This window comes from Pyrgilauda ruficollis, unplaced genomic scaffold (genome assembly GCF_017590135.1).
Source record: "Pyrgilauda ruficollis isolate IOZ18807 unplaced genomic scaffold, ASM1759013v1 scaffold24, whole genome shotgun sequence".
NCBI classification, from domain to species: Eukaryota; Metazoa; Chordata; class Aves; order Passeriformes; family Passeridae; genus Pyrgilauda; species Pyrgilauda ruficollis.
The window spans coordinates 5299163-5317627 of record NW_024523648.1 but is presented as its reverse complement, the minus strand read 5'-3'; the positions used below and the strand labels follow the sequence as shown (position 1 = coordinate 5317627).

Below are 18465 nucleotides of genomic sequence, written 5' to 3'. Positions count from 1 at the left end.
CATTCAGTGGCTTGTTCTGACTGGTCTCCTTACTATTTTTTTATCATCAAGCCCCCTTCCTCTGCCCTAAGGACTTGTTTGATTTATGGTCTTTCAGGCTATGAGGGAAACCACCTCTTGCCAGTTGCAATAGGAAGGGCCCTGGACTTGGGGGAGCCAGAAGAAACAGAAAGACAGGACCTTCCTGGTCCGTGGCCAAAGGATTGTCAGAAGGCAAAAGGTGATGGAGAAGGAAATGGGGTTACAGCTGATGATTGGCTTGCATGCCTTGAGGGCTTATGGCTCAAACACTATTTTAATTTTCCCAGGGGTAGTGACCAAAGAGCAAATTCTGCCTTTCAGAATTTTCAGTTTGGAAATCTTGCCAGTCTCAAGTGGTGCTGCTCATGAAATGTGTGACTTCACAATCAACTCAGTTAGCTGAATACAGAAATGAAAAATCCCCCAGATATCCTGCATGGTTTAACCTACCAATTCAGAAAGGTGTGTTTTTCCCATAGGTCCAGTATCATATTCTGTGACTCCCAGAGGCTTCTGGGATACCCTTATGATATCTCAAATGCCACTAAATAGCTGTATCTATGCAGCTGGATTAAGCTCCTTCAATCCATCCCAGACATTAAATAAGAAAATATCTCAGCAAAGGAACTACCCAAGGGTATCTTAAGCTTCCTGAAATGTAAGGGAATATAACAGGCTAGAAGACTGCTCGTAGTTCTTGATATTAAACAAAAATGGAGAGAGAGTGCAGTCCCTCTTCTAAAGCCTCTGCTGTCTTACATTTTATGACAGCCTGTTTGTGAGGTCATCAAGGTTTCTCTGAAGCTGTCATACAAATAAATTTGGAGTTAGGTGTGAAAAGAAAAAATAGGCTCTGACAAGATGTCAGCTATGATAGCAGTAGATATTTGCAGATAAATAGGAGTATTTGCCACACCCATCAGAGCCAAGAATAACAAAATGAAAGCAATTTATAAAGGGGGCACCAGCACACCATCTTCTTTCTGTGTCAGTGGGATAGAGACAAGAAATGCTTTGAGGAGAGCTTTGACTGGGAGGAGCAGAAGGATTCTGCAGAAACTTAGAAAGTTGGACATCTATTGATATTCCTGTACAGGGAAGATAAGCAGGCATTTTGAAACTCGTGAATGTGCAAATTCTGTGCCAAGAGGACTAAATGAAAAGCAGAGAAGACCCCTGACCCAGGAGGAGCACCATTTATGCTTGCTTTGGTGGTATCATGCAGTACAAGAATGGTGAAATTTACCCTGTTGGTTTTATCTGGAAACTGTCTTTTCTGATTAAAGGAGGAATCAGGACTGACTGAAGTCTACCCTGAGATGGAGTCTCTTTTATCTCAGATTAGGTAAATTAGACAAGGTAGACATTTCCTAGGGATATGCCTTTCTTTGAGGTGATAACTAACATCATGTTTGTTAATGATCTTACGCCACTGCAGGAGTCAGAAACTTGAAACAAGATTTCAAGGGCTCTAGAAAGAAGAGGATTTGGAAAATGATGGCTGGAGAAAAAGGGAGAAATGAAAAAAATAAGGCAACAGCAAGGGGAAAAGAGAGCTAAATGTCTGTAAGATTCTCAGAGGATGAACAGCTTGTGTACGAGATGCTGAAGTTCTCTTGGCGCAATCTTATGGCACTATTGGCAGGTACAGCATTAGGTACCATCTATACTGAGAATGCCATACACAAATGAAACAGGGGTGATAGCACCTTTCCCTCTAAGACTAGTGGTCTCCAAATTAAGCATTTGAATGTTTGCACAACCAGAATGTGAGCACGCATATATAAATGGTCATTTGGTGGCTGTACTGAACTGTTGTAATGTGATCTTGCCACTAAAACTTTGATGTGCGTACATCAAACTTTGAGCATGTGGTGTTGCTTAGTTAATATTTTAAAATGTTTTTAAGTCAAAGCAAAAGCTTTAAACACAAATCCCTGGTGTACATCTTGCACTTCACCTTCTTATTTGTATCAGCCAGTATCTTCATTGATCTGTGAGTTAAATTGTCAAGCACAGGCTGTCCCTTGGTAGAGGAAAACAGATTTCTCTCATTTTGCTTATGCAGCTTACAAAATCATAAAACAGTTGTTGTGGTCAGAAATAGGCTGGCTTACTTGACTTTGAAAGTTTTTGGTTAGCACTGGCAAGTAAATCTAGTTCTGAAGTTGCCTGCCTGGCTCAAAAGGGCAATTATGTGTAATTAAAGCAAAGCCTGCCTTAATTAAACATCTAATTGGAGTACAAGTCAGTGTGGATCCTGCTGATGGTTACAGACTCATTTTGCTTGAAAGCAGCCTGTCCATGCTGTTTCACCTGTCTTTGTGTTCAGTGTTTGGATGTAAGAGGTAGGGCATGGTTTTGACGTCTTCTCAATTTTCTTCCACCATCCAGGATGAGAAGATGGGCTTGAGCAGTGCCCAGTTTACAGCCTGCCTTTTTAGATTCATACTTGTTCCAGATCAGTCTCCAGTGTTTGGGGGGTTTTTTTTGAGCAGACCTTCACTGTCTCTCATTGCCTGTTTTGATCACTCCTGATATAAAACTGCCCAGTGTTCATCATAGCAAATGTCATTCCAATGACCCTGATTGTTACCACTGAAAAAAAGTGCTGTCCCTTACAACAGTGGTAGCAAAAACTGTTCTATACACTGTGCTTTTACGATGCCTTGTGTCTGTATGAGCTCCAAAATAGCAAGACCCACTTTTCAGTATTCAAATATCAAGACACGGAGATTATGCTCACTTAAGTAACTGTGAAAGCTGCTTCTCACCCTGAAGAAGTTATAAAAGCCAATTAATGGAAAAGATTATTCCAAACAAGGGTCCTAGCTGTCGTCAGGCTTTCTTGTGTGAGTACCTTGAGTGTTGATGCTAACTAATGCAGGTAGACCCAGCAATCAAGAAGTGCTAGCAGCATCAGTGCTCTTAGCAATAACAGGACTTGGAATATGCATTGGCATCTAGCAAGGAAAATTCAAAATGTGTTTTTCAAAGAAAATATTATTAGCAGCTTCTGGGAGCTGACAAGACCAATAATAATGAAAGACAGAGGCTGTACCAACACTACTACCCATCAGCATCCCAGTCCTAATGTATGGTGTAAAAGGACTTCCCATTCAGTGTTGATGCCACTGAACCTGTCTGCACAGCACTGCTTTTCCAGGAGATGGTTCTCATTGCCATCACATGTTTTTTACAATGCTTTCCAGCAAGCAGATTAATCTCCATACAAAGGAGATTTCTCAAAGAAATATTCCCAGAGCATCCCAGGTGAGGAACTTGGATCATGGGCTGGCAGTGAGCAGACGGACAGCATGCAGTAATGTCCTCATATATACCTCTTTAACTCCCCTGCTCCTATTTGAATTCACTCTCTCAGACTGAGGAGCCAGTAGGTCCTGTTGGCATTCATCAAAAAAGACATCTCTGTCTTTGTCCTTGGCAACAATGAGGCCACATTTACTATTCAGGAATTGGTCTAAACCCATGTAAAGAGCAAAGAGTTGTCTGCTGTCCACACCAGAGGCGCTTTCATCACTCTTTGATTAGGCAGTCATGTTTGGTGTTAGCATTCATGTCCTTTACGATTTATGATGCTGGCTTTCAACAGCATCTGAAAGCTTAGACCTTGGAGATCACATCAGGCATAAGAATTGCTCCCTCCCTCCTCACAAACTGATGTAGCAGTTTCACTGCCTTGGCTGTGACACAGTTTCATAAAAGTGCCCTGCTAGCTGGGGCTTTTTTACAAGAAGGTGCTAATACAATCTTGTAGCTTGGGAAGAATCAAGATCCATCAAAAGGACATTTAGGAATCAGGCCTTTATTTAGAAATCTGCCTCCAATCAAATGACTATCCTCTTGCTTCAGGAGATGGGAGGATTTAGGAATTTGTAGTCTAGTAATTTTTTGTTTGTATGTTTTCTTGCTTTAATGTGAGCTTAACACAATCTGCTTGTGTATGGTTCCAGGTAGAACCACGAATAGCAGGTGGGGAGTCACAGTCAAAAGGCCTCTGGAGTGTAGGCAAAGAACCTTACAACCTGTGTGCCTCCCAGACTTGGTGTCTTCAGTCACAGATACCTAAGATGCCAAGAAGTCAAGATTGTTTGTGGGCATGGGCACTAGGGATGGCCTCCCTACTGCTGTCACCCTTTGAGTGTGAATACAACAGAATGAGTACCTCTGCTTAGTCTGCTTACCTCATTAACTTACTTTCCACATCCTTTTGCCTTTTTCTTTGTTCTGCTGCACTTCTCATGAGCTTGTGATGATAAGACAGCTTCTTATTTAAAGACACTGAAATTCTTGTTTGTTCCAGAAATATATTTTTTTAAATCAAAATGTTATTGTTTAAAAAGAAAGGTGAAAAACACCTTTACATTATAAACTAAGCATGCAGCTGAAATGGATGTTACTGGTGACACAACTGAAAATCAGGCCAGAGGGGTCAGGTGACCTCAAGAAGTAAAGATTCCTCATTCAATGAGGCTATTTTTTTAGTTCTGTCTGGTATACATGCTGTACTGTTAGCTGTGGCTTCTTCAGACATTGAGACAAGAAATCCCAGCTTTGGTCTAGATAGGATTGGTTTTGCACATTATCAAAATAACTGAGCTTTAACCTTATGTCAAATTTTACGGGAATATTGCTGTGCTGTAACTGTCTTTCTCACTGTCATGGTTGGAGTGGAGAGGATCTAGAGTCTTCCCTAAATAAGGAGTTGGTGGGCTGATAAGCCAGTTCAGTAACCGGCTTCCAAAACCCAGATTCCTCCTGCAATGTTAGTTAGCTATAAAATATTTTAAATGACACTTGGAATTATTCTGCAATCAAACGGGCATCCCACTGAGATAATTTATTTCCACCAAAGAAAGCTACCTCTCCACTTACCTAAAAAGCCAACTTATTTACAATCAAAGAAGTTGGAAAGATTACAGATAGTGATTGCTTTAAGCAGGATGAACACTGCAAAGCAACCAATTCTTACACTGACTTCTGCTTGTATTACTCTCGGGTAATAGATGATTTACACTACAAAGTTTGGCCTTCCATTGCTATTTCTGCCCCCTAATAAATAGCTATGACAGCAATTCTTCCTTATACTGCTGCCATATTTCTATTGGTAGCTTGCCATTGCCACAGATGAAAATGTCACATGTTCTCCTTTAGCTAATTAATAATACCATCAGCTAAACTAGCTCTCAAAGACAGAGCTGACCACAGGGAAAGTCCATCAAATCAAGCAGTGTTTGCCTTGACAAGGGGGCTGGAGAGAAGCTGGCGTAAAGGTCACAGCTTCTTCTCGTGTTTGTTTCTAAGCAACCCAGTCAGTCAGTCTGTGGTTGCTGCACACTGGGTTGAGTTGTTTTGCTTTCTTGTCTCTGCAAGTAAGACACTGAAGGTGACAGGCCCTTGGGGAATAAGCCACCATGTTCCACATCAGCTGGCTGAAGAAGTTCCTGTTTTATGGGCAGGAGGCCTGAAAGCAGACCCACAGAAGAAACCAGTAGTGAAAGAACTGTTTGGAGTCAGAGACTTCCAGCTAGCTCTTGCAAAGCATAAAAACATAAATGTAATTTAAAGCCCTAAGAACTGCCCAAGTCTGTGTGTGTGAGAAAGCATGGCTATCTTGAGACTGACAAGAATGGGTCATCCCTTGGTTCTGTGCACTGGTCACAGTGAAGCAAGGGACAGCCTGTCCAGCAGGTTAAGGAATAGCTGAATGGCCCAGTTGGGAATATGTCAATACTAGGATGGTATTCATAGTAGTAACCAATTTAAATTACATACCAGAAACCATCAAAGGCTGATGCAGGAAGCTTGCAGAGATGACACACCAGCAGCAAAGCAAAACTCTGATGACTCTGAGTGATCTGATGGACATTTACACAGAATTCTTTTTTGTGGCTTTCTGCCTTTTCTGCACTGGTTATAAAGGCTTTCTCAACCAGGGTGAGATGCCGGAAGCCTGATGCTGCTAAGGGACAGGAGTGCTCAAGGTGCATTCCCTAGGTGCAGGATGGCTGTCAGAATATAAAGCCATACCAGAAAAACGAGATAGATTTTGCAAGGATTCTCAGTAGGTGAGTTCAAATGATCACATTACTGGGACCATTCTTCATTGGCATTCTCCAGGGCATCTCTCTCATGACTGGCATGTCAGTAAAGGGGACAGAATAATTCACTAAAATGAGCAGTAACACATTTCCAGGATCAAGTACTTGCACAAAATTTTTAGTGGTGTCCAAGGATAAAACAGGTAATTTTTAAATTGTGATGTACAATTTTTCTCATATTAGATAATTGGAGGCAACTAATTTGATGCCAGTTTCCAGAGTTTTAGGAGAGAGCTAGAGAACATATGGACGAAGAAATCTTCTGTCTTCGCTGGCCAAGTTGGCAAGAACTGTAATGCAGACCCAAGAGATTAACACATTAGGAAGGAATCAACAAAGTTTTGGTAAACAGACCTAATTCTTCCCAAATTCATTAGTTCTTTGAAGTATTCAATAACCCTGACGACACAGGCATTCCAGCTGATATAGTTTACTTTAAATTCAGAAGAGATTTTAGCACATGCCTTTCAAAGGCTCTTAGAGGATATAATCTGAGGGAATAAACAGGAAGGTCCTTGAATGGATAAACAGTTAAAAGATAGAACAAACAAGGCTATGCAGAAATGGTTGGGGTTTACAGTGGAAAAGATTATGAATGCTTAGTTTAAGCAGTTCAATATATTTCTGAATGACATGAGAAAAGTAGACTAGTTGGCAGATTACCTTTTGTGATGCTACCAAGGATACTAAAGACAAAGATTGAAGAATTGCAGAAGGACCCCATTCCAGGGGGAAAAACCCCAGCAGATAAAATTCACTTCTGATAGATGGAAAATAAGGCACAAGGAGAAAACCCAGTCCTAACACTTACAGTGATGGGCTCTGAGCTCATTAGTACCATTCACAAATGCTATTTTTATACTAGGCCAAAGAATATCTGGCACAATGCTAAGCAGCAGTCAAAAAAAAAAAAAACAAAAAAAAAAAAAAAACCAAAAAAAAAAAAAAACCCCAAAAAGTTGATTACACACAATTATTTAAGAAAGGAACAAAAGGCAGTGCATTCTTCCACTGTATGCCCCTGTGGTATCCCAGTACATCTCAAAAAGTACTTTAAGTTATACTGCCCCTATTTCATAAAAACTACAGTGAAATTAGAAAATTTGCAAAGACAGTAATAAGGCTAATTGAAAGTGTGGACAAGCTTTCATATGTGGAATGATTAAATAGCTTAGGATGATCTCGGCTGGAAAAGAGATGGCTGAGGACAGAATATGACATATCTGTAAAACTATAGTGGCATTGAGTTGGTGAATAGGTTTTGAATCCAGTATGATAATTAGGAAGCAGAAGTAGCAGGAGAAAAACAAATAAATGCATTTCCTCTGACAGTGTATAGTTAAACTGCCACATTTAAGGCAGGATTTTGTGGAAGGTATGATTTTATGAGAGATGGAAAAGTGACTGGGAGAAATAATTGAAGGATAAAAAAAAAGTCTGCTGAAGGCTGTATAACTATAAAGACTGGAGGCTATTAAATATAAACTTTGGGAGGCCACAAACCCCAATGTAGTGAAGTCTTGACGAACTCATCATGTATTCATCATTTATACTTTTTCCCAACACCTCTCCCAGGCAGGTAGGGGAGGGTATGGCACTAACTCATCTCCCCACCTCTGCTCCTGTGCTCTGAGGAAGAAGCTAGAAATGCCTATGCAAGCTGGTCACAAACAAACACTATTGTAGCACAATGAAGACTGAAATCCCCTATCAGAAAGAGTGCAGACTGTGCTAGTACAGAACCCTAGCAAGGGCCAGGGAGCCATGCAGGGGTCATGTTAGGATCTGTCCTGCATGCAGATCTTATTTTCGTCTGTGATGCCAATGGCTATTGGTATCTATGGATATATACTAGGAGAGAGGCAGGTTTGTCACTGTGTACTTTGTGCAGCTATTCTTGGAATATCACATGCATGATCTTAAAGAAGGATATTAATTAAAATGGAAAGTTTAATTGCATATACAGAGCACTGCAAAGTGGTTTGGGATGTTTTGTGTTTCACAGCTCTGTGTCGGAAATGTTCTGGGAGACATTATGAAGTGTCTCAACTCCCTCTGGCATTGACCCACAGGCTGCCCATATGTGTAGTCACAGCTACATCAGTGACAATACAGACAGGAAAAGCCAGAGGCAACACAGCCTGAGGATGGGAGCTGTACCAACTGTGCATCTCTATGTCCCTCAGCTTGTTTCAGTGAGCAAATTCACTGTGCCCACTGATGGGTAAGCTACACACACTCAGGCTACTCCAGCTGGTGTACTGCTTTGGATAGCCACCCCTCTTAGTAATTACTGGCTTTGGAATTACATCAGGGACAATAGCAATAATTTTGAGGAAGGTTGTTAACTATCCTCACATACGAAAAATACTTTTTGAAAACACTAACAGTCAAACTGCTCAAATAATGGTTTTCAATAAGAGGTTTTTTAGTTCAGCTGGTCTCCTTGGGGGTAAAAATTCCAGCTGCATAAATGTGAAAGTTAGTTGTCCTGCTTTTAGGACCTGTATGGGTAAGAGGAAAATACTAAAAATTCCCTTGGTAATACAGAGTTAATATTGCTAAATACTGAGTTGTCGTTAGAGCTGACTACTCATTTCCAATAAACCACAATGAGACAAACCAGACACAGGAACAGGAATTTCATTAATAGCCTTAAATATGCAATTTGGGCTTGGGGGACTTGGCTGACAGGTATAGTTTTATATGAAAACAGACCTTAGTCTAACTTAGAATATGAGGGTGAGTTCAGAGAGCTGGAACTGAAACCATACTACCCTCTCTGCTGAGCTTGACTACACTCAAATGACAGAGGTCACATCAAATGACACGAACTAAAAAAGATAAATAATCAGATAAAAAGGCTGATTTTTTTACAATTCTGTCCTTGATTTCTTCATAGGAAGAACCTGGTCATCTTAAAGGCAGTGCAATGGATTTACATATTAAGTGGCTTAATCGAGAATATATGAAAACTCAGAGGAACTGGGAAGAAGTGGATAACAGAATGAATGTGACAATGGAAATACGGAGAAAGATGATCAGTGATAAGGCACCTTTAAAAGATGTTCTTAGACTATTTCCTTTCTTAAGATGCCCTTATCAGGTAACAACTATTTTTAATAATGACATTGAATCCTGTGTTATAGATATGATACATCTGTAGACATGTATTTCATAGGATGTTTCCACTGAAGTATCCATCAGCAATATTCTCTTTAATCTAACTCATATTGAAGCTAATCCCATTTTAAAACGTTCATCAGTTCAATTCTGAGTTAAAGGTGTCACACATACCACTAGTGTCACTATTTGGTGTTACTTGATGTATTCCTTCCCTGCTTTGAAAAAAAAATTACATCAGCCTCTTGAGTTTATAATCTTATTTAACTGAGCTAGTTTTATCCTGTCTTCAAAGTGCATGCACTGTTTACAGTTTTGGTTTTGAGGTTTGCAGTACCAAACACTTGTTTTTCTTTTAGCTTTTTAGGGAGTTCCAGCTTCTCACACACATGGATATTTATAAGAAAACAGTCGAGATTCTGGAGATTTATTCAGAAAACATTTTATCCTTGTATGTGGTGAGGAATAATCCAATTAACATTATGCTGCAAGAAAATCTGAAGCAGCACACAGAGGAAGACGTTCTGAAATGTCAGTACAAATCTCCTATGCTCTGAATATCAGAGTTTTGTTGTAGCTAATTGTTCTTACTTATGTAACTAAACTAGTTTCAATTGTACTGCAAGCACATTTCAAAAGTGTTATGGTTTCTTTGAAAATATAGAATGAATGTGAAGCATTGAGAATAAAAGCTACTAAATTAGTAGGAAAATTAAGTCAGTCAAGTATTGAAACTTTTTTTTTCACTGAATAAGACTGCAGGTTTGATAAAGTAAGTAATTACCTTAAAATAAGTATTGCTAGATGAGCAGAAGTATGTATTTCTAGATATGAGTGCTTATTATTTTCTAAAAATACCCACAGAAAACTAATTTTCTGCTTTAGAAATAGCCCCATAAAAAAGACACAATTTCCTTTACAAGTCAAGTTTCTATGGTTATAATCTTCACCCCAGTAAAATTAAAGAAGTAGTTCCCACTAACCATTTCAGGCACCATTTCATCTCTGCAGAGACACACTGCAGGAGAAAGGGCACAGACTGGTGCTTCTGGTGAGGTCCATGTACCCTGGCTGTGGGGGAGCAAACACCTGCTGACACTCAGCTTCTTTCAGTCTGAGAAGTCTGGGGAATGTGGTCGTGCAGGGACAAACTTTTCAAGCAGTCACTCAGATTTGCCATTCCTGCCCAGCTGCCGCTGCCTGTGCCCAAGCTGAGCTCTCTGAGAAGTCCTCCTTAGACTCACTTTCTGTCAAACAGGCATAATGCCAGGATGTCAATCCAAGGTCACACCATATGAACACGTGTGTCCTACTTTCACTCCATTTATTGCCAGGTCATCTTTGAAAGAAGCAGGAAGTGTAGGTTAAAATTCTGGGGATTTCCTTTGCTAAGATTAAAAACAAAAGTAGGCATGATAGATTAAAATTCTTCAATGAATAGTCTAATCTAGAAAGCCTTTATGGACTTTCTTTTCATAGCTTTGGCCAAGGAAATCTATGGATATAGTAAGTAATTTCCCCTTTTCTTATACAGCATGTCCACAGAGATTTTGACTCATGCCTTAGTAAAGTCCCACGTCTTTTCTGCTTTTCTCTCACAAATGGCTTGACCTGGCATGTAGATTATAAATGCATAGTGAGATAATTTCAGTGAAGCATATGACACCAGAAGCCTGACCTGCAAAAAAGATGTTATAGTCATTATCAGCTGAGCCAGAGGAATGGCAGGTACCAGGAGGTTCTGCAGCACCAGCTGGTACCACAGCCTTCAAAGCAGAGTTCTGGAAACACGACTCCCTGGACTTCCAGTTTACTGAGGAGAGAGGAGTTTGGGGAAGGGCAGTGAGGGCAGGAAGACTACTCAGCTCACAAACTCAACTAAAAGCAGCCTAAAGGCCAACTTACTTATTGTGAAGAAAATTGAATTGTAATATTGAGTAGCAGAGTCCCATGAATTATTTGACACTAATGTTCATTACCAGCTGAGTTGCCTAAATATTGACTGTGGTACAAACTACTCTCCAAAGTGGACTGAACAACAGCTTCACTACTGAGCTGTTAACTATTATGTAGGCTGCAATCTGTTTTTCCAGGATGATACTGCAGTGCCAGAAAGTTTTCTTTTGTAATTTAGTAGAAATCCTTGCCTTTGACAGATATGAAAATGACTGCTGCATGTTTACTCCTGCCAGAGGTCTTTGGAGATGATTCCAGTCTGTTTGCTGCAGTGAATGAGGAGGTAGGAGACAGAGCACCAGAAGCCTTGGTCTCTCTTCCTTTTATCACCTGCACATCACCTGGCCTTTTGGTGGCTCAGCTTAGTTCTGGGGAGAGGTGACATTAGCCTGCCCTTTGAGTAGAAATGGTCAGAGAACTTCAAAGCACTGTTATCAGCCTTACTTCATTCTCTGATCTGTTCATCATAGAAATGTTGTGGCATCATTTGAAATACCCTTTTTTAAATTTAGGTAAAGGCAGTGACGCCAGTGCTGGAAGTGAAAAATCCCTTTAACATGAATTCATGCGAGTTTGCCCTGTACATAGAAAGGGAAGAGCTAGCCCAGCTGGATGACTGCACCATGGCTCTGGCGGCGCTGGTGGCTGCATTCCATGTGTTTGATATCCCATGCCCAAAGAGAATCCACAGGACGCTGAACTTCCTGGAGTCCCTGGTCTTTGAGGTGAGGAACCCAGCATCCCTGCCCACCCCAGTAAAGACAGGGCTGGAGACACCCAAGCATCCAGTATCTGATGGTGCACCCAGCACTCCTCTCAGGAGCATTTGATATTTTGTTAAAATAAATCCCTTTGTGCCATTCTTTCTAGTGAAAGTGTATGTATATTTAAAAGCTATGTTTAGTGATGTCCTCCTTTTTTTATTGTACTGGCAACTTCTAACAAAAAATTAAAACTCAAGCAATTTCATTATTTTAAATGTAGATTTCAGAGCAGTCGAGAGAAAATAAAATTTTCTAGATTACTTCATGTGTTATGTATTATTTTTCTATAAGGAGCATTTGAAAAAATCAGATATTTTGATTGTAAGTATTAAAAAAAAAAATGAGCCAACATAAGCATTTCACTGCTTCAGATGGTAATACAATTAATGTTTCGAAATGGCACAAATTAAACATTTACTTATTACCATTACTTCCTAATGCTATGATTGCTGAGAGCCTAATATAATGATTTTAGTAGTTTAAAATGGTGGCCTGATTTTCAATTTACAGGATGATGACTTTTTACTGTTTTCTTCTTGCATGAAACATTTTGTTTTAACATTAATCCTGAATTTACTAAATAGGGATTCTAAGACCAGCTCTCAAAGCAGCAAGAATGACGTATCTGGGATGCTGCCATGTGCATTGGTAACCACAGCTTTGGTGCTGCAGAGGGAACATTTCTTTTCCATGGAACAAATCAGCTTTCTCCACATGGTGACTCTGTCTGCCCACACAGAGCAGAAGCCCTGTCCTCTCTTCTTCCACAGCCTTTTCTCTTTCCCAACACTCTATTCTTAACTCCTGTCTGAAAATCCCAGGGGATACTGTCTGGCAGTGCATGGCTCTGGACAAGTGCCTGGTGATAGGAACACACAACAGCCAGGACCCATTGCATTAATTAAGAACTAGCTTTTTTTAAAATACTGCTTTCTATTAGAGACCAATCTCCCACCAGTTCCAAAAATGCCACCTTAGGCAAAGCAGCACCTGTGGTCACCATGATTCCTTAAACACTCAAACACACAGCCTGGAAGGTCATAGAAGCTTTGTTAAATTTTGGCTGTGCAGGGGTGACTCCAAGGCAGTGATTACAGTGGGAGATCCTTCAGGATGAGAGGAGATGGCTGCATTTGATGGCCAAATTCTCCTGCTATAGGCTTCACATGGTTCCCATGGAATGCAGGGAACCTTTACCAGTGTGAGGGCTGGGCTACCACTGATACAAAACAAAAAACAATGCCATTTCAGAGATCCAGTAGGTCTGATGAGTGGTTTTAGTTTCCAAGTAAATTTGTTGACTGTAGATTTTGTACTACATCATATAGGATGTAGTATGGGAATGATGATGATGTATGGGAAGCTCCTTCATCATATGGAACATAAAAGCAAGGATTATGTATGTCCTCATTATTGTATGTGATAGCTGTATGAATAAAAAATTTGGCTCAAGTGAGGTTTATTCTACATCTTGTAAACAGTATTAATTTAAATCCATTTCTTAAACCACAGTACTTTGTAAGTAGTTGTATATAAAAATTCAGGGAGGTGCTAAGATCCCCAAGTAATCTCTGTTGAGCTGCGAATCTCTTTGTTGGTTATCACTGCAGGCTGTGGACCTGACACACAGGACAGACATAGAGGGTAGGGGAAAATAAATTACATGGAAGGAGAGAATGAAAGAAACCAGAAGAATTTGGCTTTTTACTAATCTGTCTGTGCAACTTCAGCTGCTGCTGGTGACAAAGTCCAGGGATATAAATGGAATTCTGATTGTAATGGCCAGGGGGACGTGAGCTTTGGGAGTAAGTGCTGAGGAAGAGGGCACACAGCAGTAGCTAAGTTGCTCTTTTAAAACCACTGGCTGCACTGAGCTACAGTGAGAAATCGCTCCACACCACACCCATCGGCAGCAGCTGGGTTCATCTGGGAGTCCTGGGCACACACAAAGGTAACAGAGACTCCAGTTCAGGTTTTATTTGTATTGTAGTACAATAAGAGTGCAATTTGAACGTACACATACTGAACAAAATGTAAAAATATTATTTATGCAATGCTATGGGAGGAAATTAACAGAGCAATGCAACTTAATACTGACCCTGTTTCACCTCATATTATGGCAGGTACCAGTCACCTACACGATCTGGAAGGGACACAGAGAGTGAAAACTTAAGGACTCCAGCCAAAGAAAAGCCTAGCAAAATCTGTGGGAAGATGTAACATTCTCCCAGTTCTGTGCAATAGGAATGTTCTGTTTGTTCTCAGTTCTACAGCTGAGCAACTGCCCACTGCAGCACTAAACAGAGGGCTGCCAAAAAACCTGATCCAACTCTTCTCTCTCTTCTTGCAAAGTAATTTGGTAGCAGTCCTCAGTACACAGGCAGCTAGGCTTTCTCCCATATAAAGTGCATCTGGTTTACATCTTGTGTGTATATCTACCATGTGCAACGACTTTTCGACTTTCCCTATAATAATCCTCCAAGAAAGGAGGTTGCCTCACCTCAGTACCTGCTGGTGACACCTGCAGCCTGCTAATGACCTAGTGAATTGCATGTTTTTTACACCTAGCACGTGCCGGTGTACCACAAGCATTTAAGTATCCTTTTCCCTGTGCTTTGCCTTTCCCCATATGCCTTATTCATTTACAAATCAGAGTTTTCAGCTAGAAAGTGGTGAATAAAATAATTCTCCCACCTCTGGGAAAACAAACCTCTGTTGAATATGAAACCAGGGTAGCAGTCCTAGCTTGAGCACAGTTTTTCTCCATTGTTGTGGTAACTATGCTGAAGACTGGGAAGTGCAGACACAATTGCATGTAATTTCTTTTCTGCTGATTTCCTTGCCTCAACATACTCCTATTTTCTTCCATGTTCTGAAGGACTGTAGCAGACTCCATGTAAATGGCTGGGACTCTATTGTGCAGCATAAAAAAAAATCTTCTATGAAGTCAAATTTTATTTTTCAGTCGCAGCCTTCTCTATACTGGTCTTTTGATAAAATACATGAAAGATGCTGGTGGCAAAACTCACGTAACATTTTTTGTAATCGTGCAAAAGTAAAAACATTCAGTTATCAAAAAAGCATTATAATTTCAACCCCAACAAGGTTTCTTTTTTTACAAGCAAACAGACAGTTTTATTATCTGTAAAGTAATATGCTGTAGCATAAAGTGTCACATATGTAACATTAAGTGTTTCATTTTCAGACTATGGCACAAATACACATTAGCCATAACAGTCTCATCTGGCTACCTGTAGCCTAATTTTTGGCTGATCAGTTTTTATTTTGATAAAATGAAGTAAAAGCTTCTGAAAAGTAAAATGGGTAAATGAAGTACAATTCAAGAATCCTTAGAAAATATTAACGTTCCCTTATATAATACAGCATAAATAATTAATGAAGGTTTTCTTGATGTCCAGAGAGAGTTAGGGATCCTAACCATCCATGGAGAAGTAGCGCCATTAGTTTGGTAAATAAGACCAGCTGACTCGGTTGTCACACAGTACCTTCTCAAAAGCTTGAACACTTCCCAGAAGGATTCAGATGTGTACTAGCTCCAGGAGAATATAAATAGTCCACCAGTGCTGAACTTAAGTTTCTTCCTTTCTGAGAGTCATTACTCAACACTTCTAGTGAGTCTTTGTGCTTTGAATAAAACATGAGCTCCAGTGGAGAAAGCTGGTTCGTGCACATTTTCCATTATCTTCAAAGTTCATTGTGTGAGTTTTTCTCTGCAGCTTTGAACATCAGAATGGAATTAAAGATTTTTAGGGCTGGTCCCAGTTTAATGCTCATTATTTTGACTATGTCTGATTGGGTCATTAGCAGGAATGCTTCTCCATCAATTTGCTTTAAAAGAAAAACACACAAAGCTATTAATAGGTCTGACAGTGCAGCAGTATAAAAGTTTCAGAAAACATGAAAAGAAAAGTCCCAGCAACTTCAGAAAAAGTTAAGGGCTGGCTGAATACAAGCACTTCAAACTGCTTTCAGGAGAGCTTTGATTTCAACCTTTAGAGAGATTAGTTAGTCTAAGAGAACAGGATGATCTTCTTCCTGCTCGAAAACAACCGTCTGGCTAATTTTTATCTAAACAGTTCTCATTTTCATACTGACAATATAAAACCTATTGAAAAGTAAAGTGGGTAAATTAAGTGTAATTTAACTATACTGAAGCACAGCAATGCTTTTAAAAATCTTAGCTATTCTTTTTATGCAAGCATCCACAGGAGAAGCTTCTGGATCTCACTCCCAGCTACAGAGCTGGAATCCCCTTCAGGCCACCACTTCTCTGCTCACTAAATAGCAAACTGAAATTAATTTGATCCCAGATGAAAATAGGGGCCAGGCTAATAAAACAGTTTTTTTGACACAAACAGAACATTTCAAAACATGGAATATTTATTCTTTGTATTGTTGATGTTCTACTAAACATTACAAATGAACATTCTCCTGTAAGCAAATCACTCTCTCAGCAGGAGTGCCAAATCCCAAGAGGAAGAGTCCCCAGGGTCCTCACTTCAGGGGCTTCAATGGGGCCAACATTTCCTATGTAACCTTTGGATCACTTCGGTATCTATATCCAGTGTAAGCTGGATAGCTATACATAAAATGCAACTGTGGTTAAATAGAGGCACTGCTTAGCCTTAAAGATACTAACCTGAGATAAAAACAGTCTAAATTCCTCTAGGGCTAGGAAACAAGTTTTCTGAACCAGACATGCTGCAAAGGACACCCCAGCACTCTAAGTTGAGGAACACTGCAGTCAGAACAGCACCATGTGGTAACCCACAATTACTTTCTACTCGTTTCGTACACAAAGCCAGACTTGGTGGGCTCAGAACTTGAAGTGGGTGAACTTGGGGCCCCCCAAATAAAAAGCTGAAGCATCTTAACAGAAGCAGGCTGAAGGCTCACTTCCATAGTAGAAGTTTGAACCAGCATCTTCTGCCTACTGATGTCAGCCAGTCCCTGCATCAATGACCTCATTGACCTCAGTGGGGAACATTTAATTTACTAGTCACAGAAAAGGCCTGAGAGGCTGAATCCTAGAGAAGGGAAATATTTTCTCACACCTCTGAGAATGAAAGTGTAAGGATTCAGCGTATGTGTGGCATTTGCTGTTTGCTGATTTGATTAGCAATATGCCAACTTTTATTTCTAAATTCATTGATGAGACACCCTGAGTGACATAGGAGACGATCCAGGCTTGAACAGTAAAATGCTCAACATCTGAGCTAGTGCCAAATGCCCAGAAATGCAGCCTCTCAGTCCTTTGATAAGCAGCTGTAATAGTCATTACAGTCTACAGCACAGCCTGAAAACTTCTGTTGCAGGAGATTAGCAAGGCCATCTGTATGCATTTTCCTCAGGAGGTGCCTTCCCAAGTCTAAGCACCAAAAATTATTCTTCACTTGAAAGGCTGGCTGACTCTGCCCATTTAGGTCGTCTGGCTGGGATAAGCACCTGATCACTCTGGCATCTGTGATCAGACTGCCTTCTTGAAGCTAAGCATTAACAGGAATAACAAACCTCTGGGCAGACTGCATCAATGACCTCATTGACCTCAGTGGGGAACATTTAATTTACTAGTCACAGAAAAGGCCTGAGAGGCTGAATCCTAGAGAAGGGAAATATTTTCTCACACCTCTGAGAATGAAAGTGTAAGGATTCAGCGTATGTGTGGCATTTGCTGTTTGCTGATTTGATTAGCAATATGCCAACTTTTATTTCTAAATTCATTCACCCTGAGTGACATAGGAGATGATCCAGGCTTGAACAGTAAAATGCTCAACATCTGAGCTAGTGCCAAATGCCCAGAAATGCAGCCTCTCAGTCCTTTGATAAGCAGCTGTAATAGTCATTACAGTCTACAGCACAGCCTGAAAACTTCTGTTGCAGGAGATTAGCAAGGCCATCTGTATGCATTTTCCTCAGGAGGTGCCTTCCCAAGTCTAAGCACCAAAAATTATTCTTCACTTGAAAGGCTGGCTGACTCTGCCCATTTAGGTCGTCTGGCTGGGATAAGCACCTGATCACTCTGGCATCTGTGATCAGACTGCCTTCTTGAAGCTAAGCATTAACAGGAATAACAAACCTCTGGGCAGAAAAAAAATAAGACAACCTAGCTTATAATGCCTAATATATCTAAAAGCCCTATTCATTCCTAGTGACAACTTTGGAAAAACAATCTTCTCAGATGACCAAAATGCACACCTGGCATGCTCACAGAGTGAGTACATGCTCCTTTGAACCTCATTAGAATCTTCAGATCTTCTCACTTCCTGCTGAGTTAAATCACATTCATTAATTGGCTGTATCAGGAGGAAGAGCATTAACAGCTAAATGTGAGGAGACAAGACGCAAAGAGTTTTAATAGATGGTTATCTCGAACCACTGTCCTGCTTTGTTTTACTTATAAACATCCTGGAGAACTCAAATAACATACTTGCTTATAAATCTTGTCCAACCAGACCAAG

General features: G+C 40.3%; 2 protein-coding genes across 7 annotated transcripts in view; one reads left to right on the top strand and one right to left on the bottom strand.

Annotated features, from left to right (window-relative positions):
- Positions 1–12052, top strand: part of SAMD3 (sterile alpha motif domain containing 3) — a 34986-nt gene extending 22934 nt beyond the window's left edge. Inside the window, exons 7-10 of the mRNA XM_041470007.1 lie at positions 9046–9249; positions 9626–9797; positions 11423–11505; positions 11735–12052. Of these exons, the coding sequence (XP_041325941.1) occupies positions 9046–9249; positions 9626–9797; positions 11423–11505; positions 11735–12052 (777 nt within the window). The remainder of the gene's footprint in view (positions 1–9045; positions 9250–9625; positions 9798–11422; positions 11506–11734) is intronic.
- A 3049-nt stretch (positions 12053–15101) lies between these two features.
- L3MBTL3 (L3MBTL histone methyl-lysine binding protein 3) overlaps positions 15102–18465 on the bottom strand; it is a 77266-nt gene continuing 73902 nt past the window's right edge. For all 6 annotated transcript variants that reach the window (XM_041469864.1, XM_041469865.1, XM_041469869.1 and 3 more), the window contains exon 22: positions 15102–15835. In XM_041469864.1, coding sequence (XP_041325798.1) covers positions 15692–15835 — 144 coding nt within the window. In that variant the 3' untranslated portion in view covers positions 15102–15691. The remainder of the gene's footprint in view (positions 15836–18465) is intronic.